Here is a 23774-nt window from a genome sequence, read left to right on the forward strand (position 1 = left end):
CAACAGCACCGTTTTCTATGCTGATTTAAAATCGCACTTTGGAGAAACCCTGTTTGCATGGAAACTGCAAGCCAACGGATCAGTGCACAATATGCAAAGATGTTTTAAAATACTTTGGGGCTACTTTTCCTCTCCTCGTACGTCAGCACCTCTCCCGTGGGGCAAAATAGCGTGATCCAGCTGCTCAGGTAAAGGGAAACTGACCGATCACGGCCCTGGGGGGAGCGAGGCTGCTGTGACCGAGGGGGTGGTGGGCACACCGACCCCGTCCCACGGGGAGGGCGGTAGCCTGTGTTTGTTTTCTTGCTTGTTTGGTTTTGTTAGAGCCTCGTCTTGGGTTTGTTTACAGAGATGTATTTTGTTTAACCAAATATGAAAAAAAGGAAGAAAAAAGAACATTTCCATATAAATGTCCTATCACTTCTGTATGTTCAACTGAATTGTTCTGTAACAAATTATGTAAAGGAAAAATAAAATTTTTTTCTTTGGTTATAAAACTGAGACTTCGGGGAGAGTTAAGAAACGTTGAGACTTGGTTGGTGGTGCTGAGGCAGAATCTCTAGAATCAGCATTCTGGAATCTCTCTAAAAGCTCCCTTAAATTACCCCAAGTTTCTCCAGCCCTCCTCCCCCTCAGCAACGCTGGGCCTGAGCAGGAAGGGCCCCCACTTGCACAGCCCCTCTGCCCTCAAGGAAAGAACTGAGCCTCTCGCAGGGACGTCTATTAAAACCACACTGCTCAGGTTGGATTTATTTAATATTCAATACAAAAAAATATGCAGCTGATATCTGAAGGTCTACTCTACGACGCAGAGGATCAGCACGGACGTGATCTTTGTTAACCTGGGCTGCTGCTCCCTTGGTACTCCGCACGCACACACACAAAGTCGCAGTGAAAATATTTGCACACGTGTCTTCCCGGAGGATTTTTTTTTTTTCCACGGGGTACAGCTACCTGCGACCCCTCTTCCTCTTTTACTTCATCTGCTGGGACAGTCGTTACTCGTTCTGTCACCGGTGGCCTGAGGCTTCGGGGTAGCCCCGGAAGGTGGGGGTTTGACCGCTGCCAGTTGCAGCCCGACTTGAGCCCCAGGATGGTTTTTCTGGGAGGCAGGGAGTCCTCACGGGAGCTCCCTGCTTTCAAGTCTTTGTAACTGGTAACGGCGCAATGACTGAATGAAAGAAAAGACTCATGACTTCTACAGGGGGAAAATGCAGGCAGGAGCCATCATCAGGTCCAGACGGGGGAATTCCCCCCCCACACGTTGTGAACAGGTCAATGTCCCAAAGTTATAACCAAAAATAAAAACAAACAAACAAAAAAAATGCCCTGGCCCAACAAATCAACAGTTCAATACAGCATAATCTCAAGGTCTTCCCACATGATACGAATCCAACGCAGCTTCTATGAGTTAGATTTTTCCAGACAGCGGAGGCAGGGCCCCCGGCATGCCCCCAGACAGCCCTGTGTTGGGTCCTAGGAGGATCTGTAAGAAAGAATCCGTAAAAAAAGAGAAGCTGTAAAGGGGCTGCACCTTGCCGCCCTCCCCCAGCTGGAGCGGGGACAGCGAACACCCCCGGGACCAGGCACGTTGCACCAGTAACGAAGTTACCAGATGTGTTGTGCAATACCGGTCTCCTCTCTGCAACAACAGAGCAGATTGGTGCCGGACAACATCAAACCGGGGCGCTTTGGACGTTGCCCCTCGGCCCGCGTGCGCACTGCTCCGCGCGTGCAGGCCAGGCCACCGCTGCCTCGCTGCGAGAGCGTCTCGTGGGATGAGCGAGGCCACAGCACGGAGCAAATCACGCTCAGATTTCCAGAGCTCTGCCGACGCCTGATAGCTGCGAGGCCGTGCGGGAGCTGGACCGAACGGCAAAGAGAGGGCTGTGGCGTTTCAGCCTCACCTGTCGCTGCTGCAGCTGCTGCTGCTGCTCCATCTGCAGCTTTTCGGTTTCGAACACGACAGGAAGCACTAGAATCATGAAGGAGGTGGTCCCGATCCACAGAGCTGCCCTGGAGAACCTAGGGAGGAGAAAGGCCGTCGGGAAGGTTCCTCCCGGCCGCTGCCTGCCGCCGATCGCCTCCAGACGAGCGTCCCCAAACCCCGCCCCCGACGCCCGCCCCGCAGCGCGCCCGGCCCGCGGGCAGCCCCCGGTGCCGGCGCGGCCGCCCTCACCTGTACACCTTCTGCGCTACCGTCAGCGACAGCTCGAAGGTGGCGCCGGCCGCCGAGCGGACGCTCTCGGGGAACATCTCCGTCAGCCCCCACAGCCGCTCCGCCAGGGTCTCGTCCAGCTGCGGGAGGCAAGCGCGGGGTCAGGGCCCGGCCGGCCGCCAGGGTCACCCCGCCCGGCCCTCCCCTCCCCCGCGGCCCTCCCCGCTACCTCCTCGTCGTCGTCGTCCTCCTCCAGCTCGTCCTCCAGCTCCTCCGCCTTGCCCGCGCCGCCCTTGGGCAGCAGCTCCTCCGCAGGCAGGGGCGCGGGGGCGGCCATGGCCAGCAGCGCCGGGGACGGAGCGGGGCAGCGAGCCGCAGGAAGCGGAACCGCGGCCGGAGCGGCGCCGGGGGAGGAGCGGGGCGGGAGGGGACGGCGCGGGGACAGCGCCACCCGGCCGCCCGGAGGTGGCACCGCGCCCACCCGCCCGCAAAAAGGCGGCGGACAGCCCGAGTCTGGGTTCGAGGCAACGTTTAATGGGAAGAGGGGGGAGAACAGAGCGGAGCCCTTCGGGACGAGCGGCCCCTGCGGCCGCAGGCTGGGTGCGAGGCCGCGCGGGGCTGGGGTTGGCGGCGGAGGGGGGATCTCCGCTGTCGGGCTCGTCCTAGAGCATAAGGTACCTGCAGTTACATGGCTGTGAAGGAAAGCTGTAAAGTGCTCCAATAAAAAACGTGAGTGTTCATTAACAGCGCTGCGGTGCAACTTATCAGGTGCTGCAGCATCCCCTACGCAGTGCCCACAGCACCACAGGCATCTCGTCCCGCGGAACAAAGTCCCTGTATGTAGTACCGACACAATTCCAAGCCAGTCCTAGGCATCCTGCCCGCAGGGGCAAGGAGGACTCAGTAAGCCAGCCTCCTCGCTCCCTCCTCCTCCAGCCAGCTCTTCTCCTTCACTTCCTCCTCCGGCTGTGAGTCTTCAGTTCCTCCAGCTCCTTCTCCATCAGGTGGGACTCGGCCGTGGTCTCAGAGAGCTGCAAGGCAAACAGCAAACAAGAATGAAGCGCTCCCTCCTCGCGCCACGCCTGCAGAACGCTGTCTGTTGCGCCTTTCACGCAGCGGGACATGAAGGCGTGCGAGAGGTATCAGACAGAGATGGCTCCCCCGCCCCAAAGCGCCTCATCTCCCTGCGGCAGCACACGGCGAGCCCCTTGTCCCAGCTTTCCCGACGACGCCTTGCGTTTCACAGCACAATCTTTCCAAAGATGTTACCAAGATTTACAGCGATGAGCCAGCACCCGCGTGAGAGTGTGTGTGTTCCCACTCCAGCGGGATGGAAGCTGAGATGTCACGCTCAGACAGCCTAGCACACGGGGAGCGCAACTCTCCAGATTTTGAGTGTGAAAGCTGTGATTGTTGTGCAAGGCTGAATTTCAGTGAATTCAGGGCTTGGGAATTCCTTCACCCAGAGGCTTGCATACGGAACAGACGGGAGACCACAAGGAAGATCCTGGAGCTTTAATTTGTGGCCAGAAAGAGTGACTGTAACTTGACTTCACATTTAGCGTAGAGCCTGGAGTGGCAAGAGCGATGACGTACTCCATGCTAAGAGGGCAAGAGGAAACACTGCACTTGTAGGGGCTCCTGGCCAACCCAGTCACGCTAAACCCAAGCCCTGCTGCTAGAGGAACCTCTCCTCTTCTTGCAGGGGGCGCAGATAAAATCAGACTGTACTACTGCCATGCTCACTTTGGCATCAAAGCCCTCTTGCATAGTGGGGGAACACAGGAGTGGGGCGCACCCCCTGCAGTAAGAGCCGCTTCCTTCGGTGCTCCCAGAACCCTTCACATGGGCACTTCCGCTGCTGCAGGCGGGTGGAAGTTCACTAAAGACTCACCATGTCCAGCAGAATATCCACTTTCAAGCGAAGCAGGTTGTTCTCCTCCTCCAGCTGCTGGTTTCGTTTGCGCAAGCGCTGCATTTCCCTGCGATCTCCCGTGAAGCTCCCTGACTCTGGAGGAAATAGAGACCACGATAAGGACTATCGGCCATCCATGACCATCGCAGACCCAAACACGCCGAGCTGCACTCTACCTGCCACCCACTGGCCGTTTTCAAACTTCAGGCTCTGGCCAGCAAGGTTCATGGTGGGGCTGCCATACTCCAGGCCCAGCTCGATCTCACGGGTGGATCTATCCAGCTGCAAGGAGAAGAGCGCACAGAGTTTTACAGAAACACAAAGCCGCCACCGCCCTACTCTCCCATTTCTTAGTGTCCACCATCCCAATTTGAGTTGCCAGTCTGGCCCTGGAGCCAGAAATCTTACTCATACTCATGCACGGCTGCAGCAGAGGACTGTGTCCTCTCACTACCATGCCTGCACTTTCCCCCACCCAAACATATAGCCCATGTTGAGCAAACAAACTCTATCCCCAAACGGAAGATACCATCTGAGGATTAAGAGGGAGATGTTCGCTCTTTACGGTCTGTTGCATTCACAGTCCCGTTGGCAGCGAGCACACTCATCTCCCTGGGTTTTAAACTATCAGGGGAAGCCATTCAGGGCAGTGGCTGTGGTGATGATGACCTGAGCCACCCCGCTCGTACCTCCGCACCCTGTGACCCCAAACCAGCGGGGGAGGAAGGTGGCGCGGGGGGGCTCCACCACACGAACCGCCCAGCCCTCCTCACCAAGGGCCCAAGCAGACAAGCCGGAACCCGGCGGCTTACCAAGTGCAAATTGGACAGGGAGGCGGCCTTCCGTGGCGGCGTTTTCTTGGGGCTGAAGGTGTTACCGAAGAGAGGCATGGCGCTCTGCCCTCCTGGCTGCCTTCCCAAGAAGAAGAGGCAGGGGTGAGGGGGCCGGGGCCCGCCGACGGCCGCTCCCCGCCTGAGGCGGCTCCGTGACAGGACCGCGCCCCTCCCCCACCCCCCTCGGCACGCGGCCGCCTTCGCGCCTCCGCGACCACGTGACCGAACCGAGCGCGGCGGTTGGCGGGGGGGAGCGGCGCGAGGCGGCCCCTGACGTCAGCCCCCTAACGGCTGAAAACCGCCGCGAGGCCGTTCCCGCCCTCGCCCTCGCCCCCTTCCCCAGCGCGGCCGGCGCATGCGCACTCGCCACCTCCCCCCCTCCCCACACGGCCGGGAACTGGGGGGGCGCGGGCCGCACCACCCGAAGGGACGGGGGGAGCCACCCGCCCGGTCCGCGCTGAGGAGAAGCCGGCGGGGCAGAGAACCGCTGAGGTCCAACCCTCCTCTCGCCCTGCTTTCCCCTCCCGGCACCTCAGTAGCGAAACAAGCAGGCTCAGCGAAACACCACACTCCTCGCCCTCCCCCCCCCCCGCCCTCGCGTTGGTTGGGTCTGCCCCGCCGTGCGGGGGCGGCGGGAGCGGGCTGTTCCATCGGGATTCGGGGGGGGGAGAAGGGGGGGAAAAGGGGGGGAATCACCTCAGCGGGCAGCGCCCCCCGGCCGCTCCGCGCAGTAGGCTGCTCCGCCGCGTGGCCCGGCAGCGGTTTGCGGCCGTCGCGTCGCCATGGCGACGGCCCTGGGGCCTGGGGGGGGGGAATCCCTCCTTATATGGGCAAATGGGAGAGGGAGGAACGGAAAAACAGTAAAAAAAGGAGAAAATGAGAACGTAGCCAGGCGGTTAGATGGGTTTGTGGAGGTTAAGTGGGGGTTTTGTGGGGTTGTGGGTCTGCTGAGCGCTTAACAGCCATAGATGTGTCTGTGCAGGGTGGTAAGGAGGGTGGAAAGAAGTGAGGCGAGAAACTGGGAAGAAAAATGGGGAGAGCATAAAGTTAGTTACGGAATGGAAAACCTGCACCTAACGTGTGTGCGTGTGGGTCAGAGACCACACAGGAGTGAGGAACTCGGCTCTTAATGCTTGCTTATTCCCCCCCCCCTTAATTGTTCTTAAAGGCATTAAAAATGTTGAATTTCCAAATAAGTACTCAAAGCAGAAGAGCTCCAGATGGGAAAAGAAATGCCATGAGATGCTCAAAGACAAAGGCACCTATATTTCCATTATAAACGCTCAAGGAGTTTGTTACTGGAGGGGGCAAGCAGGCTTTAAACGTGCCCTGCCAGCTCTGTAGGGGTAGTAACGTTCCCCTTCCTAGAGGAATGCTGTAGCCTGTATATAATTATATTGTTATAACATAATTGTTGTAATTGTAAATAAATGTATTCTGTATAATAATAAAAACTGTATAATACAGTTGTGCGTGGAGTTCTTGCACTAAGCAGGATAAGCGTTGTAGTAATACATCATGACTATTATAAAATTAAACAGTCTCGTTTAGCCAGGGTCTCGCAGTGATCCTCTGACAAAGGCAGAGACTCAGAAAAAGGCAGGCAGCCGATCCCCACCACCTTGGCGTGTGACATGAATGCGTACTTCTGTACGCCTCACGGCTGTGCACGCAGATGCTAGTTTGTATGGGGTGCCTTTTACAGTCGGTAGGGCTTGTGAATGAGAGTTTAGAAAGCTCGAGAAGTTTGAGAGCGAGAGAAAGAGATTCAGTGTCTGATTTCCAGAATGATTTACTTCAGGAATCTTTCTTCCTTTGCCTGTTTTTACTAAATTTCAGTTCTTGCCAGACTTCGTTTCCTCAAAAAATGCGGTGGAATTTCCTCGCTGCACCAACCTCTCAGGCTATTCTGGCAATAGCTTTTGGTGTTTTTATCTCCACTTATATCAGGTAGGTATTGGGATGAACTGACTGCCGCTATTTTTAGCATTGCCTCTCAATATATTGTATTGTTCTCCTGCCAAGGGATAGCTTGACATGTGACTTTAGACGTGTTAAAAGCATTATGGTGTAGCGCTGTGTTCTGTGTCTGTCACTTTGTGGGGAAGTGAACACCTAGTGCAGTCTTATCTCCCAGTACAATAACTAGAGAGATCGCTTAGGATCTGCAAAAGTCCATTGTATAGACAGTGAAGAACCTGCATGCTGTAGACGTCATGTAAGGAAACTGCATATCTTTTTATGAGGACATTGTTGGGAAATCTGGTGGAAGGCTGAGAAAGTGACGGGATGAAAGATGGGGCTGTAGCACATGACAATGTAGAAGTTGTGGAATAGGTTCAAGCTGTTCTTGGTGGCTTAATTTAGAACATCGTCAGCTTTATCAGGTTGCAATCAATACAGAATTGATGCAATCAATACAGCTTAGATGATCTGAGAGACTTTTAACTCCACAGTGTTTCTCTTGCCTTTTTTTTCATATAGTATTTCATATAGTATTTTTCATGCAGTATTTTTGTTCTGTTATATCAACAATTAGAGAGAAACTCCACTGACTGGTGAACTCAGACACTCCAGGCTTATTCCGATGTCAAAGAGAACATTCATTTTAATTATTGTTGCTTGAAGCTTGCTACATTCACTAGTGGGCTAAATGAGACTGAGTGTAAAACCTATGCTTTTTTTTTTTTTTGCATAATGAAATTAATTTCATGCCCAATTAATTTCTTCAGCAGTGAGGTAATTTGTCACCTCAGTGTTCTGCAGTTAATTAAGTCCTTTCTTCTGGCATCATAGATATCAGAATATGTATCTCACCTATATTTTATTGGTGAAGCAAACAACTCTTTTTCTGTTTCTCTTTTCGTTATAGTCAGCTCAAGAGATAAGAGGACAGCTGTTTCACCTCACTGCAAACTACACTTTCCTCCTCTTTGACTGTCACAGTTTTCACCACCAGGAGGCCCTCACTAAAATGTGTACAGCTAGGCAGAGAAAACAGAAAGTAAAATGAGATGCAGAAATCCATCATCACAGGAGCAGTCTGGAACTAATACTTATCCTAGAGAGACTTTCACAGTGATGTGTAGGCATCTATTAATTGATTCTTACAGGGATCCTAATATACAATCATCCGTTGTACTGTGACTTTTGAAGACATGGAGGTGTAATGGGTGTTACCCTTAAATTAAATTACCAAGTGATAACCAGGGAAGTTCATGCCTTTGTCTTCTGGATAATAAAGTTTTATAAAGCAAAATAATCAAATGAGGGAAAAGCACTGTTTTGATTTCTAGTCACTCATTTCTGCCCTCTCTCTCTCACCCAAGGAATATACCTTCACCTAACTCATACCTGCCTTCTCTTTGAGGTGGTTACTTATTCCTGGGTTCTTCATTTTCTTCTTCTCACAGAGGGCTTTTAGCGTCTTCTGAAGGTTCTAAATATATGCATTAGCAAACTGTCTGATTGTTCTCCCTTGCTAACATCACCTTCCTTAAAAAAAAAAAAAAAAAAGGAGAGGGAGAAATGTTTTAATCCTTCTTTTGCTAAATATGACAGTTCTATTTAATTATAGGCTCTGAATCAATTGAAACTTTGGTTTTTACTTAATCCAAAATAAAGAGCGCGTATGCTTTCAGGTCATGCAGATAGTACAATCGAAGGTTTCTCTGAGCTAGTGAACTCTGATACTGATAACAGCGTATTGATACTTGAGCTGGCTATTCAAGGCTTCAGTTATTCCTCTGGCAGAAGTATAGAGTTTGTCATTCAAAAGAACAGTCTGACAATGATCTCTTAAATAAAAACTACATGGATTTGTCATCTTTCTTTCCTTAAACCCTAGGTTTTCCCTTCATTGCTGAGTTGAGCCTTGTGTATCTGCTTCAGTTCTGGTTTCCCAAGATCATGTTTCAGTACTGAAGAATTCAAGACACAGTTTTTCAGTGTAATTTCATAATGGATAGGTGAGAGTGGCTTTGTTCCTGTCAGGAAAGGCAGCTTAAGCAAGCTGTAAGCTGGAAATTGAGCTATCCCTTGTCTTTCAGTCTCCATCTTTGCCCTCCTTCCCTGAATTCGCACATACACCTTTACGTTTATTTATGTAGGCCTTTCTTATATGTACTAACGTGTACAACATGTATCCTCTGCTCTAGAAACAGAAAAAGTGGATATAAGGTCATGATGTTGTATACAAATTTCCCAGGCCTCTGAAGAGGCTTTCAAGTGCTTGCTCAACCATTCTTGCCAAACTGTTCTACCTGGCTACTCCTTGCTTGCTTCCCTGTCTTTCTTCTCATTCTCATTGTGTCTTGCTTTCACAGTCATCCGTTTCTGTGAATCACTTTAGATTTCCTCTCCAGGAAATCATGAGACATTAAGCCTCCAGTCTATGGAATCCTGATACTGGATTCAGGGAAGAAGCCGTACCAGGGAAAGGATCTTGGTCTGTTTCTTACGCTCTGTGGTAACCCTCCACAACTGGCAGTGGCTGGAGACAAGATGTTAGGCCTTTGGGTTGATCTACTCTTGTTTACAAAGGAGAGTGAGCAGGGCCTGCGTTCTAAATCCCCTTCTAAGCTTATTTTTATCTCATGTCTTAGATGGACATCAGCTGGGCTTTGTCTAAGTGATACTGCATCATGGGATAATGTGAAGCTTAGTATGTTTAGCACACCGTATAGAAAAGTAACAAGTATTTTCTTTTCTCTGTGTTCTTTCACTATTCCTTCTTTCTCTCCACCTAGGCACACTGGCGATGCCAAGAACTACACTGACTGGGACTGTTCCCATTTGGAAGCAGAGAAAATCAAGACGAACAATCTGCTGTCACCAAAGACAGAGGAAAGTAGTAAGAACACTGAGGTAACCAGTTCTCACTAGTCCCTAGAAGTTTAGAGTCCAAACTGGGTGGTCATTTTTCTCCCCAGGATCTCTTGGCCTGCAGGTCTTCCTCTGATTCTTTTTGTTAGAAAGGTATGTCTGTGGACTGGCTTTTAGCAAAAGCAAAATTAGAGATAATGAAGGGTTTATGTTATGTGGTGTCTACAGTACCATGAGAATGGACTGTGTGGCCCAAAAAGTCCTTTCCGTACCTGGTGTCTGCTGTAAGCTTGTATGTAGTTGAAGGAGCTTTCCAGGTTTTGGGGAATGCATATGACTGCTCACAGAAAGCCTGAACTAGCGTGGGGTAAAAGCTATTTAGAGACATCCAAAATATTTAGAATCTATTTCTAAGATACCTGTGAAGGCCAGGTACTACAGTACGTTCAGCACTAAATGGGAGATCTGCTTTACTTTTTTTTTTAATTTTGCATCATTCTCTGGGGTAGCAAGGGATGCAGATGTGAGACCTACGAGGACCACATGAGGTATTCTTGACAGCTCAACAGCTGTCATAAATAGCTGGATGGTGCTGCTGTGTTTTCTAGTGGGAAAGCAGGATCTTTGTTGATTCACAGGGGGAAGAACCCTGAAAATACAAATTGTGAATGTAGCATCCAAAATGAAAATGATGGTTGCGTTGCATGTCCAAGCAAAATAGACATTGTGGAGGGTGCTCTCTGCATAAACTTGTTTCTGAGTTTTGGATTCAAAACTGATGAACTGTTTCTCATTCTCCTTCCTTTCCCCACATTCCTTCAAGATGACGAGCAGTCCAAAGAAGACTAATAAGCACTCCCTGCAAGAATGTAATGTAATGTTTGCAAAGACATGTAACCACCAAATGGATGCGTCACAGAAGCTAAGGCTTTCTTTGAAAGAATCCATTGCTGACTTCTGCGTCTTGTTCCTATTACTGACAGGTTTGTTTCTTTTTGTTTTTGATCAATTTGTCTGTCAGATGATGTGAAAAAGGAATTTTTTCGTAACCATTAAGAAAGGATTCCCTAAAGTCCTCAGGAGTTTTCTTCTTTTCTAAGTTTGGTCTTACTAATTTGAAACACATGTCCCACAGCACCTTTTCTTCTTCGCTGGTTGTCTAGGGATTCTCATCACAGGTCAGCCTTCCACAGGCAGCGCTCATTGTCTCTGTTGCGCTCTGCAGCCAAAATACAGTAGATATTTCCTTCTGAAAAGAAGTAAGCAAAGAATGTGACATGGGAAAAACAATTCTCAGTTTTGACTTATGCACCAAGTGCTTCAATATTTTGAAGAATCTCATATTTAACATTGTGAGGGAGGGGTTGTTGTACTTAGGTACTTGTTCCTAGCTCACGTGTCTATGTAATTTGATTCATTTTGGAAATAAAAGCAGGTGAAAATGAGTCCCTGAAGGTTTAAATCTTGTCAGTCCAAGAGAAAGCTAAATTGTCACAGGTCAGCAGGCAGGCTGTTTCCACAATACATTCATTCATCCACTGGTGAAGTAATGTGCTACTTCAGTTCCAAGATCAAAGAATTGGTGGCGATAACTTGTTGTTGGGAGTCATGTCAGTATGCCAAGCCTTGTGCAGGACACTGGAAAGCTTGTAACTGAATTTGAGACAGGTGAGCCAGTGTTCAACAGGTTGCAAATAAGGATGATCAAGTTGGTGTAAAAAAAAAAAAAAAAAGATTGTGGGTTCCGAAACAAATATCCTGATTTGATATTTAGTCACCTACTAGGTGACTATTAGGTAGCTATGTTCTCAAAAATATTCCATAATAACCATTTATTTTGCAGCTAATGCAGGTGCCTGGCAATTAGGTTTTGGCTGTTTAATTAGGAGTTTCTGATTTAATTGTTTTGAAATCTTGGGACCTGAATTACTTGTATGATGGAATAATGCAAGAACATTCCCACTGTGCTTGGACACAGAATAGCAAATTTCTAACAGAAATTCATTGTTATTATCAGTCATGTTTTTGTTATAGTGTTTTAGAAGAAATGAAAGATGGTTATTTGTCGCACAAAGAAGGGAAAAGTTGTAAGCATAGAGAGCAAATAAAGTAAGGCAGAAGGAGAAAAGTAAGAGAAGGCTGTTTGGGCAAAGTAGCATGGAAAAAAGTGTGAGCAGTGGAAGGAATGGCAGTGGTAAATGTAGACAGAGGCTGCATTGAATAGGAGGCTGGAAATGCTGAACCTGATACAGAAGCCAATGAGAGCATTCAGAGTTGGTACTGACAGTCATTTATTTCTCTAGAGATGCTTTGGAAATACATTGAACTATATTGTTCTTAAATTGGATTTAAGAATGTGTATATTTATAAACTTTTTTACTTTTCCTGTATTGCACACTGAAGAAGTGGAAAGGAAATGGGTGATCAGTCTTAAGGTCTGCTCATTTTGTTAAATCCAACCCCTTAGAAAAAAAGCTGGCAAGAGATCAAGTTATTCTCCTTAAAGTCCAAAATAAAGTATGTCAGGCATTTTCTTTTATATTCAGTGCTATCGCAGAGGACGCTTACTCTCAGCACAGCACACAGAATTTACTCAGCTTGCATCTTGCTGATTTCTACATATTTTCGTAATGAACGTTTGTGTTGTCCTGCCTGCCAGCAAGTGGAAGCAACAACTTCTGTTTCTCTTGACCAAGCACATAGTTTAGTGTATTTTTTTGTTCTTGTAACATGCACTGTTACAGCAATTATGCCAGGCTCTAGGTCACTTTTATTCTTTGGAAACCCTTTGTGTATATTTAACTATCATCAAAGTGATCTCCACGCTGCCAACGTGTCAATTTGTCTCGCCACAGCCAGGGTCCTGCCATTACAGAGTGTTAGGAGAAGACCTCTCACCCACACTGCTTTGTCATTGTGGAGCAGCAAGGGGGAAACGCATTTCACTGAGTAACTGCACAGGGCATGGATATTTGGAAGGGATTAATTTGCTTATTAAACTGACTCAGAGGAATACAGTAACGATGTGATGCTAGTGCCACTTTTCTTCCGAGACCTGCAAATTGAAACGGAGAAGATGAGCGTGTTGTGCTTTATTAATTTTGTTAAAGGAATTTATGGACTCAATAAATCTCGAGGGAGGCTATCTCCAAATTTGCTTCTGTTAGAGACAGCTGACTTCAGCAATGTTAGGCATTTATGGTATAATTTAATCAGTTATTTTTTACTAGATGGAGGCATTATCCTGGTGTCACAGCTATTTTCCAAGCCTATAATTGCCTTCTACCACCCTGAAATTTCTCTAGCAGTTTCAGCAGGAGAGGATGTTTTTATTCCTCTTCACATGACTGCAACGTGGTGTTGCCAGCACTAGTGGATGCTGTATTTCACCCTAGAAACAGTTATGTCTCACTTGTGGATGAGCTAGGCTCTTTAAAGAGAATATATGAAAATTAAGGCATTATTCCTACCAATGTGGTAAATGACTCAAACTTTTCTTCTGCCTTTTTTTTTTCTTGAAGGAACTATGATGTGGACAAGCTTCTAGCAAATACCAACCTCATCATAACTTGGAAGCAAAGTCCTCTAAGTCCAAACAAGGAAAGTATGAAACAGTGACTTTTCCAGGCATAGAACTGGGATGAAAAGGTAAAACATATTTTATTTTACTAAGACTCTGCAGTCTTGTTGCTCTGAATGTCTTTGCTCTGGTGTAACATGTCCTCCCCATATGAGAAGCAGGAGGGTGCATGTACATGTACATATGTATGTGTTTGTCAATCCTAGGTAGCTGGAACCCATCGGAGCTGCTTGCATGTATATCCTCTTGTGTGTGTCTAATTAGTGCAAATACTTTCTTAGGCATTGGGTCCACTGGCACATGCTAAATGAGGGCAATCCAGACTCGGTATTTATTTCAGACCTCCAGACCCAAGATGCAGAGCTGGAAAATGATCAGAAAGAAAGTGTTTGGAAGCAGTCTCAACATATGCTGAAAACTAGAAGGCTAAAAATAGCACGTCGTCCTAGAGAGGTGTTAAAGTGTTTGGAGAAGGATGGAAGATGTTGTGGTTGGTTGAGTGAATTTTTCTTGCTCCTGCTGCCATAGCTCATCTTCTTTGTTGGCATCTACATATGCCATGCAAATACAGAAAGATCCTTAAGGGCAGTTGCTCGCATACAGGGAGTACGGAAGTGGGATTGCTTTGCAATTTTTAGTGTTGCTTTTTTGTCAGTTTATCTCCACAGACTCTGTCCCTAACCCAGTAAGGTCCCTTCCCTGTTCCCTGTTAGAACCTTCCGTCATCCTGAGAAGAATGGGTGAGAGGACTTTCTTCCTTTGTCTGGATGCATGTCCTCTAAGAGATTTTAAACAGCCTTTGTTGTGTTCAAACTACTGACAGATGCAACTTCCAAAGCCTAGTGCTTTGTTATGTTTCTAGTCTCGCAATTATGATAGTTCAGGATTCTGTAGCATTTTTGTCCTTCTCAGTAGGCTTCCTCCAGCATTTGCTCTTTAGGAATTTTAATACGGTGTTTGGTGATGAACGATACACTGCATATTTATTCCAACAGTGTCTGGAATTTCCTTCCCTATCTTTTTTTCTATCAAATATACATAACTTCCTCCATAAAAGTACTCATAAAAGTCCTCTGCCTGGGCAGTTCAGTCTCCTGAGTCGATTTGCAGATGCTTTTACTTTCGATAGAGTTCCTTCAAGGTCACTCAGTCATTGTCCTCACAAATGCCTGGGATGGAAGATGGTTGTTATTCTCATCAGCTTCTTATCTCCAGTTTGCTGTACTGTGAACATATCGAACTTAGTGGGAGTTGTGCACCTGTACTGAGTTTCAGAGACTATTACATGCCACTTCTAATCATCAATTCAGACCAAGCACCAGAGGAGGGGGGCATGAAAACTTACTTTGAGGTATAGACAGAAGAAGTGTTTAAGAAACAGACACACTTCCAGTAAGGCTGGTAAAGAATCCATGATAATCCAAGGAAACTGGAGCAAGGGATAAAACAAGAATAATCAGGTTAATCAATCACTGAAGTTTAACGGTGCAAGACTGAAGATAATTATTGACTGGGCCATCACTTCAAATTAAGTCTTTATGTATAGCAAAATCAAGGAAGCACAGCATTTTAAGCTGGCTACAATTGTTCTGAGAGTTCTAAATGTTATTCTAAGCTGAAAATAACTGTGATGAGGCAGTCAATGCCTATCCACGTTTTAGAATTTGAAAAGAAACTGCTCATGATCTCTTCTGGCCACTAGCCTGGCAAACATATGGAATACAAATGGAGCAAGATTGTTTTTCTCTGTGGTTTACATACAAACTCACTTGCAGAAGCAGCAGCAAAGCCAAGAGTAGAAAACTGGCCAAAAGAAGAGCACATCTAGTTCTGCAGTATGGCTGGTTTAAAAGAAAAGCTGCTGCCAACTGAGAAGCTGAGCTAGAAAGCCTTAACTTTTCCAGACTCATCAAGTATGAAGAAACACTAGAAACACTGTGAAAATCATTTGTTTTTCAAAAGTTGAAGTTCTTCAAAGCTTGTGGGGTGTTCTGTTTTTTTGTTTTTTGGTTTTTTTTTAAGAAGAAATGTCTCTAATACCAGTGCTGAACCTCTTCCAAGTGTGAATTTAAAAATGTCTTTCTTGTAAAACGTCATTTCTTGATGTGACCAGTGAATTCTTGTGTAACCTGGAAATCAAACTTGTTTTATTAGCTGCACATTAAATACATTCTTGTTTCTGAACCATGCCAATGAAAATGCTGCCCTCAGTACAAAACAGAGCAGTGTACTCAAAGTCATTATTCAACTTACTTGACAACAGAAGCACTCGGCTTCTGTGAGCTGGGATATATTAAAGGAAAAAACATTCCATAAATTATACTTTTTTTAGCCGTAGCACTGAAAAACTCTGCTCTTCTGTGTTCGGTGGATTAAGCTGCTTTATTTTGTGTCTAATGTAGATTAATTTTCAATGCTGATGTATGAATAAGTTAGAGAAGCATCGACTTTTTTGGCCATAACAGTTAAGACAATATTTGCAGTACTTCCAGCTTGTTTGTATTAGGAGTCAGAATTTCTTTGGTGTCAAGAATACACACACTGCCCTGTGTCCTGCTGCATGGTAGACCCATCCGTGAGCAATTTTCTTGTTCACTCTTTCAGGTGACTTTTGATGAATATTGAGTCAATTCTGCCATTTCACTTGAGTGAAATGAAGATGATTCACCCATAGACTTGAACCAGGCCTGTGACTGAACATTAATTCAAATGCAAGCTTGTCAGTAGCATTGTCAGTGACTTTGAAGACTCGTAAAGATTTCATAGGAAATAAAAGTAGGGTAAGGAAAGCAGTTGTAAAGTTAATCTGACCTTAGAGGTTAACGCAAATGACCAGAGATGTAGGTAAGTGCTTGCAATTACCCTTCCCACTTAGCTACATATGTAGGCAGTCTTATTCCATAATTAGCCTGTTCTTCCTGTTTATCATAAAGTTGATTAAGCTAAAGTAGAACAACGTGCACTTACTCCAGAACAAAAATCTCCATGTGTGGAGTTAGTCAAGAGCAGTTATTTTGGAATTTGCAAAAGCTATTTAGAAAGCTCTCCCAGTGTAAAAAAAGGCCTGTATCTCCCAAAGTAGTCATTTCATGATTCAGAGTTGCATATTTCCGCAACTGCATTTTGTTCCTTGTAACAAAGATTTTGTGCAGAATTTCACTCTGAAATTGATAAATTGCAGAAGGTCACAGCAGCAGCCCTCCTCATAAGACAAATTATTTTGTTAAAAATGAAAAAGGCTGTTTTTTTCAATGCTACAATTTTATTTTATTTATTCAGTTATTTATTTTAATATGTTAGCAAAATTAGATATGTGTTCAGTGATAGATTTTAAAAGACTGAATTTTAGCTGCAACCAGGATGAGTGCTTAATCCATGTCTGTTTCGGTACTGGTCTGCTTGTTAGCTGAGGCAGTCCTTGAGCTTCTCCTAATTTATCAGACACCAGTGAAATTTAGAAGTGGGTATGTCAGCCACTAATTAGTGACACACACTGCTATGCTCAGAATCTCGTTTATGGACAAAGAGGAAGTAAATCTTACATATAATGCAAAGCCAAGAATTTATTGCTAGTATAATTGAAATCTTAAGAGTCTAATGTTTATTGATCCAGCTGTAACTTACAGAAAGAACAATAATGCAGTTACAGTCCTTCTATAAAATTGTAACACACTTCTTGGTTTCTATCCCTTTTCCTTGTATTTCACTCCCTCTTCCACTGCTCCTGTGGGTTGTAAGGTTGGTGGCTTCATTCTGGTGCATATGGGGAATGTTGCAGAGAGTTGTCACATCTGGAGTCCTTCACTGGGAGGAATATGATGTTCATGTCGGTGGTTTCATGTTACATCTGATTTTGCTACGCGTGGTGCATATTATGTATGTTAGATACTATTTCTTTGTTACTACCCAAACCAGTTTTGTCCAGCTCCAGGACTGCATTTCTTTGGCTGATCACTGAGCTGTTTATAGCTGATGACTGAACTGTTTATAGCCACCAATTCTCCAATGCCAAGCCTGTGCCCTGCCTCTTATCATCACTTGCCTGTACTCCTTTGCATCCCATCTTGTCTGCAATTCTCAAGGCCTCTGCTATCACATCAGGCCTGTATTTTTCTACACTACATCATTGTGCTAGCTGTAAATCTCTCATTCTACATAATAACTGCTTGTTACTGCTATTTTTATAAATTGGTGGCTGTACAACACAGATAAGCAGAAGCAAAACAAATTAGCCATAGACACCTGGTCAATTATGGAAACTGCTGTCCCAGCTAACCAAGTAAAACAAAGTTACAAAAGGGTCACCAGAAGTTCACAGAAAGCAAGCCCGACAAGCCTTGCTCCTGAGGCCTTGCAAATTCACCATAAAACTGGGAATGGCAATACTGTATTACAGAACTACGTGGTTACAATGCTTTAGCCCCAGAAGGGCTGAGCAGGTAAGAGCAAGCCCAGGTAATGCAGCAGGTCTGGGCAATTATTTTAGAACTGACTGTGCTGGGATTTTGTCTCTTTTGTGGTAGAAGACATGAGAATGCGAGAGTTAGTCACAGTTATTTGACCTTTAAAACTAGGAGTTAGCTCAAAGAATATTGCACATTTTTACAAACAAAATTGCATTATTAAGTGAATAGCGGAGTTCAAGGGTAATGGCAAGAATAGTCAAGCACTGAAATTGTCTGGTTCTTTCTCAAACAAACAAACAAAAAACAAACCTCTGGTCAAAGAAAATCCACAGCCTCTCCAGGCAAGCAAACATCTGCCAATTTAGTTGATTCTGCTTTGTAATAGACTATCCTTGATGTCCCTTTCAGCCTTGGTGTTGTCCGTTACTGGTTTGCTTTTTTTAATCTTGAGAATGTGCATTCTCAAAAAGGAAAGGCTTTCTTACATCCTTTATCTTCTTGATGGACTCTGCCAATGATATATTGATGCATGTCTCCAGAAAGGCTGTTAACTGGGTTTAGGTTTTGCAAAGCTTAAAAGTGGCCTTGTTTATTCCAGTCTGCATTTTGTATTCTTTTCATAACATCCTTTGTTATACATAAATAAATACTTATTTCACAATCATCTATTAAAATTATCACAAAGAAAATGAAGCTTATGGTGGTTGGACTGCTGTCGCTTACTGTATTTGTATAGTTTACGTACTTATGGATTATTTCTTTTTCACTCAGAAAAATAACTGTGCTTGAGTAATCTCATCTGTTTTTTTGATATTAATAAGTTCTCTTTGGCATCTTTTCTTTTCCAGTCGTAGCCAGCCTGTTGTGGTCCTGACTTCAACTGGCATCTCTTTAATATCAATGGACACAACCATCTAATTCATCATTTCCTCTAGAGTTTTGATGCTGAACCAAGTCTGGACTGGACATCCTGATATGTAGAAGAGATCTTTAATTTTATACCATATCCTTAATGATCAACTCAAGGTAAATTAATGATAGCAAAATTTATGACTTTATTAATTCCAGATCAGTCCCAACAGCGTGGTGTTGAGTATTTTGTCAAGGCCTTGTCTAAAGTTCTAAAGACTTGGACATCACCTAGTTCCGCAGTACCATCTCTGTTCCTTCCAGGTATCTCCATTTAACAGTGTAACCATCTTGGATCTCCAGTCTGGTCTATGAAGCTTGGCTGATCTGATATCTTGTCAATCCTATCCCAAGAACTATTGTACATCCAGCTTTAGCAGTTCATCTTGGTCTTGACCATAGAGAAAGAAAACATAGACAAAATTGTTTCCTTTACATAAATCTCCCATTTATTTTCAACTTTACAGGAAACAAACAAACAAAAAAAAAACCACAAAAGCTGCTAGAGATAGGAGAGCTGAAGAATCTGAAGAAATTGCTGCGTCTTTGCCCAGGAGCATTCTGCCGTTCTGAAACTCCAGGTGTGCCACAGGAATGTTTTAGTCTCAAACAAACTGTAAGTGAAACATATTCCTATGGAAACCACAAGGCACAGTTTTTCCAAAACAATTCAAACATAAATGTGCGCTCTTGAAGGCTGAATCTTCATGTGTTAAATTCTGGAAGGCCAGATATCAGATAATTCTGTCCTGATTAGGAACAGGCATACTGCCAGCTTGAAAGTTCAGAGGAGGCATTAGTTTATATATTTGACTCTAGTCCATTTGATCTATACAAACCTAAATAAAAACCAGAAGCAAACAACAGAAGAACCACATGATTTCCCTCCTGTTACCATGGATTAAAATGTTTTGTGTGGATGGCAAAGTCAGCTGAATACTTAGCATATTTTATGGCAGTGGTTTGACTCGGGTCATGCCTCGTCTGAGCTGGGACAATCTCACTTGAGAGGAAATGCAGACGGCAGTGGTGTGTCTCCTCGCCACAGCCCGAGCTGCAGCTGGAGCTGCACAGCAAAGGCAGGGGTAGGGACGAGTACACCTTGTCACTCGCCTGCTGTGTAAGGTGACAGAATGCGCGGGGTCATTGCACAGCATCTGCTGGGAGCCAAGCGAGCAGCTAGTGATCACACGGTGCTTTGAAGATGTAGGGTGTAAATGGTTATCCGAAGTTGTACTTTGGGATGGAAAATGATCTTCACATTCTGTGCATTCATCGGCTTTTCTAAGAAGAGGAATAATGGAGGGCAGGTTGTTTCCTCATGCATTAGCTGTTGCAGAGCTGTTCAGCAGTGCCAGAAAGATTACCCTCTGCGTGTGCACTCTGTCCTGGAGTAAAAGCATACTTTGTGAAGGAATTCATCTTTAGGCCAAAGGACTGCCTCCCTAAGTGCTCTTCTGGAATAGCTCTTGCAGAATAATGCAGTTTTCAAAAGCTGTGCCAGCCAGTTCCTCTCTACAGAGAGAGCCTTAGGCACCCAGAATTAGAATCTAAGTACTTACATAAATGGCTTGATTTTTCAAGCACTGGCCATGCAGGCACTTCTGCAGCGTGCTGATGGTGGTAAGGGGCTGTGATGTTTTTGTTTGCTTGGTCAGTGTCCTGCTTTGGCTAACACTGGAGACACTGGATGTATTCTTCACCTCCCACAGACAGAAGGCATGGAAATTTTCAAAGTGCCTTGAAACACATGTGAAGAGGCAGTGTTCTCATCCCTCACAACACTTGAAAGTCCAACAAACCAAGGGCACTGACCCTGGGATGCCACCAGCTCCTCCTGAGCATGGGGCTGCACTGACAGCTCATTTCCACACAGCTGAACTAAAACAGGCCATTCGCTTTTCAAAAAGGATCTCCAAGGAGATGGGACTGCATGCCGCTGGAAGTGTTTATGTCCTAAAATGCACTTTCCCCATCCTTTTAAAATGACAGATCATCATGTGCATGACTCAATCTCATTTTCTTATCTTCTGACTTCAGGCAGGTCACTTCTCTTCCAGCTTTCAGAAGTGGATGCCCTCTGACGGGCTTCGGCCACCCAACCCAAAAACGCGTGGTGTAGCGGGACGTGTGTAGGGCACGCACTGCACTGCATCAAACTGACCGCCCTCAAACCCACCACCGCTTTGTGTTGCGAAGCCAGCCATAAAATAAGGGTAATACAACATTCCCCCGCGATGACAAACACAACAGTCGGTAAATTTTAGAAGATAACACGCTTTAGGACAAAAATGAACTGTATTTCAAACGTATTTCGGTGCGGGGGGGGGGGGGGGGGGGGGGGGGGCGGTGAGGAGTGGGCAGCCCCAGTCCTGTCAGGAGCCCGCGCGCCGCCCTCAGGGCGGTCCGGCCATTAGCGGCGGGCCCGCGGCGCTCCCTCAGCAGCGGGCGGGCGGGCAGCCGGGACTGGGACTCTCAGCACCCAAGGGTGTCGCAGGCCTTCAGGGAGCTGCGTGGGTCCGAGCAGTGGTTTAGTGACCGTGGTCAGTTTGAGGGGGGATTTCGGCTTTCCCACCGGGGAGGGGATTTCTGTGGAGCCTCGCCCCTTTTGGGAAGGTGAATTTGCATCCCTCGAAAAGGCAGCTGGCGAGGAAAAGCCAAATAAATGCGTGTGTTGATATGTGGTTAATCGTTTATTTTTCGCTTGAGTCAGTAAATGTGGAATTCCAGCACGGCGCTCCTCAGGAGGTCAGGGGGAGGAGAGAATGGGTCATCCTGCTGCCTGTGACATGGAGGCCCAAACTCAGCTCCTGTCAAATCAGCTGCAATGTTCCTGTCCAAAAAAACGTTTATTAAACCCAATTTTACTTGCTCAGGCCAAGCGCCTGTCACACCAGCAACCTATATATGTTCAAACCCGTGCAGCAAGCTGGTCTTGCCCATGCATCCTAAGGAATAGCTCCTAGGGCAGTAATTACAAGGTTTTGTGGCATCTGAGGCACCTGAGGTGCCACAAAAACGTGTTTCTTCCCAAAGATCCTTACTTCATAACGGATTCGCTGTATTGTTGCAGACTTTCAGCCTTTTTTCTAGTTCACAGTGACGGCTGGAATCCTCTGGGCCTTCATTGGACCAACACACCAGAGACAGGAGGACTCAGCACTAAACAGGGTTTTGTTCATCCCTAAAGCTTTCAGAGGGTGTGGTATAATTTCTCGATTTTTCCTTCTAGCCCGCAGGAAGGCACGTGTCTGGGTCTGCCTAGTTTTTCTGCTTTGAGGTGCCAATTGCCTAAGGACGGGGAGTAGGAGAGTGAACCTGTGATTTACTAAACTGTGCTTGTAGTTCAGGATTATGTGCATTTTCAGGAGGATATTTTTAATGGAGAAGGGGATTGTAATACCTTTTGCATTACTTGTTTTTCTTCCTTCAGTCTTTGAAGCTTGGGGTTTTTGAAATCTCTTCAAGTACTTTTTTATTTATTTTACTGTAGTTATTTTTCTGACTGATATAAAGCATGATGTGAAGGCATGATTTCTCATTGGTTGTCATAATTGTCTCATAATTGTCAGGATTCTGAAATAAAAACAAAATACATCTTGATGCTATCAGAAATAACTGACATTATAGGAGTATTTCTACTGAATACTAATGGAAATGACTCCATCATATATTCACTCCAAACCCCAAATAATATCATCCTAACATTATATTTTCTTTCTCACTTTTCCCATCCTCTGTATACACAAGATTCTTGTGAGCAAATTAGGCAGACCTTAAGTATCCATTTAAAAACTGAAAAAAGCTATTTGCAGATATTTATTCTAAATTATCCCATCTTGTATTTTCATAATAAACCCATCATATACTTTTAATGGCTTTTGTTAACAAGGATGGGTAAGCAAACACTTCTGGATGAGGCACTTTACAAAACTTTTGATAAACCATAGCTACAGCAGTGAAGGCAGATCACAATTAAGACAGAAGCAACATAATTTATAAAATCCCAAAACTGATTAAGTGGGTTATAAGACCATATTCGTAAGGAACTATTCATTTATCCTGCTTTCATGAAACTTAAGGAGGTAATAATGTCCTTTTTATTTGAGCTTTTTATTTGGTAAGTGCCTGTTCTAGTTCTAGGCCTTGTTTATGGGAAGTCTCACAAAAAGGGCAGTGAAGCTGTAGCAGAGTACAGACATGGCAAGTTAACCATGAGAAACCATGAAATAAGCTTTCATTTTTGCATAACAAAAGCCTGAGATTTCTACTACCCTTCTTTTATTCTCTTCATGCTTGCATACTTCTTACAGGCATTACTTGCATGTCTTCAGCTTTTATTAGGTATTCTGAACTGCAGCAAAGAACTTGGAAACAAATACGACTCTATAGTGTGCTCTCCAGATATATGACTAAGAAGTTGTAGTCTTCTCAATAGCACCTTTTTGTGAGCTTTGGGTCACACAAGATGAGGAAGCTGAGGTGTTGCATAGACTTTTCCAATACCTGTTCTATCTGCAACTCTGCTGACTTTTGATATAAAAATACCATCTTTAACTTCCTTACAGCAATAAATTCAGCTAATGATAAATCATTTAAAATATTCTCACCTCCAAAATCACACTTGGACCCAAGATTCTCACAAGGGAATGAGTTCTCTTTTCTTAATACCAATTAAACCCTTTCTAGCTATATTGGTTCATCAGAGAGTAACACAATAGATTTTCTCGCTTTGGTCTCGTAGGACAAAAAGTGGAATACAGAATCCAAGTTTAAATCCATAAGTGATGACGCACTTGGAAGGCTGTGTAGTTTGAGGACATTTTAAAAGTCCCTTCACAGTTCATTACACAATTAATACCCCTCCAATGCTGTCTTTGTTTGTGTTTCTCAGTACTGATCAATACTTTATTGCCTGCTCTTTCACAATGAAGGCCATGGAGGATCAAGTAGTCCAAGAAGAATCAGGATACCAGGATGATGAGGTAAATTTGCGGTTCATTGAAATACAGGTGCAGTAAATGTCTGAAGGTATTGTTGTAGTGTAATGAATTCCATGGAGAGACACGATGTCCCCAAAGGCCGTCAGGGAGTTCAATGCATTTAAAATTTTGTTACAGTCTAATACCAAGAAAATCTCATTCTCGTA

The 23774-nt window shown here is 45.2% G+C and overlaps 3 protein-coding genes across 19 annotated transcripts in view; 1 reads left to right on the forward strand and 2 right to left on the reverse strand.

Moving 5' to 3' along the window:
• Positions 1-719: 719 nt before the first annotated feature.
• Positions 720-2585, reverse strand: TOMM22 (translocase of outer mitochondrial membrane 22). Its single transcript, XM_048048220.2, has 4 exons — positions 2388-2585; positions 2180-2298; positions 1908-2025; positions 720-1486 (listed from the first exon to the last, which is right to left on the reverse strand). Exons 1-4 carry the CDS (start codon positions 2493-2495, stop codon positions 1412-1414), a joined length of 420 nt encoding a protein of 139 aa, XP_047904177.1. The 5' UTR covers positions 2496-2585; the 3' UTR covers positions 720-1411.
• Positions 2586-2670: 85 nt separating this feature from the next.
• On the reverse strand, positions 2671-5696 carry CBY1 (chibby 1, beta catenin antagonist). 6 transcript variants are annotated; one of them, XM_048048221.2, is made up of 5 exons: positions 5603-5696; positions 4886-4981; positions 4250-4355; positions 4053-4168; positions 2671-3189 (listed from the first exon to the last, which is right to left on the reverse strand). In XM_048048221.2, exons 2-5 carry the CDS (start codon positions 4961-4963, stop codon positions 3109-3111), a joined length of 381 nt encoding a protein of 126 aa, XP_047904178.1. In that variant the 5' UTR covers positions 4964-4981; positions 5603-5696; the 3' UTR covers positions 2671-3108. The 6 variants fall into 6 exon arrangements, with proteins under 6 accessions (XP_047904178.1, XP_047904179.1, XP_047904180.1 ...); XM_048048222.2 differs by having other exon boundaries at positions 4886-4985; positions 5603-5684; XM_048048223.2 differs by lacking the exon at positions 5603-5696 and adding an exon at positions 5438-5488.
• Positions 5696-23774, forward strand: part of DMC1 (DNA meiotic recombinase 1) — a 31001-nt gene continuing 12922 nt past the window's right edge. The window contains exons 1-8 of one of the 12 annotated variants that reach the window (XM_066996231.1): positions 5696-5810; positions 6746-6856; positions 9655-9772; positions 10554-10713; positions 13252-13378; positions 18565-18742; positions 19093-20841; positions 23520-23610. In XM_066996231.1, the coding sequence (XP_066852332.1) occupies positions 23554-23610 (57 nt within the window). In that variant the 5' untranslated portion in view covers positions 5696-5810; positions 6746-6856; positions 9655-9772; ... (3 more) ...; positions 19093-20841; positions 23520-23553. Of the gene's footprint in view, positions 5811-5847; positions 6857-9654; positions 9773-10553; positions 10714-12221; positions 13131-13251; positions 13379-18564; positions 18743-19092; positions 20882-20971; positions 21826-23519; positions 23611-23774 lie in introns of those variants that run through there. The other 11 variants (XM_048048213.2, XM_048048215.2, XM_048048217.2 and 8 more) reach the window with 11 other exon arrangements.

Source organism: Anser cygnoides, chromosome 1 (assembly GCF_040182565.1).
Source record: "Anser cygnoides isolate HZ-2024a breed goose chromosome 1, Taihu_goose_T2T_genome, whole genome shotgun sequence".
NCBI classification, from domain to species: domain Eukaryota; kingdom Metazoa; phylum Chordata; class Aves; order Anseriformes; family Anatidae; genus Anser; species Anser cygnoides.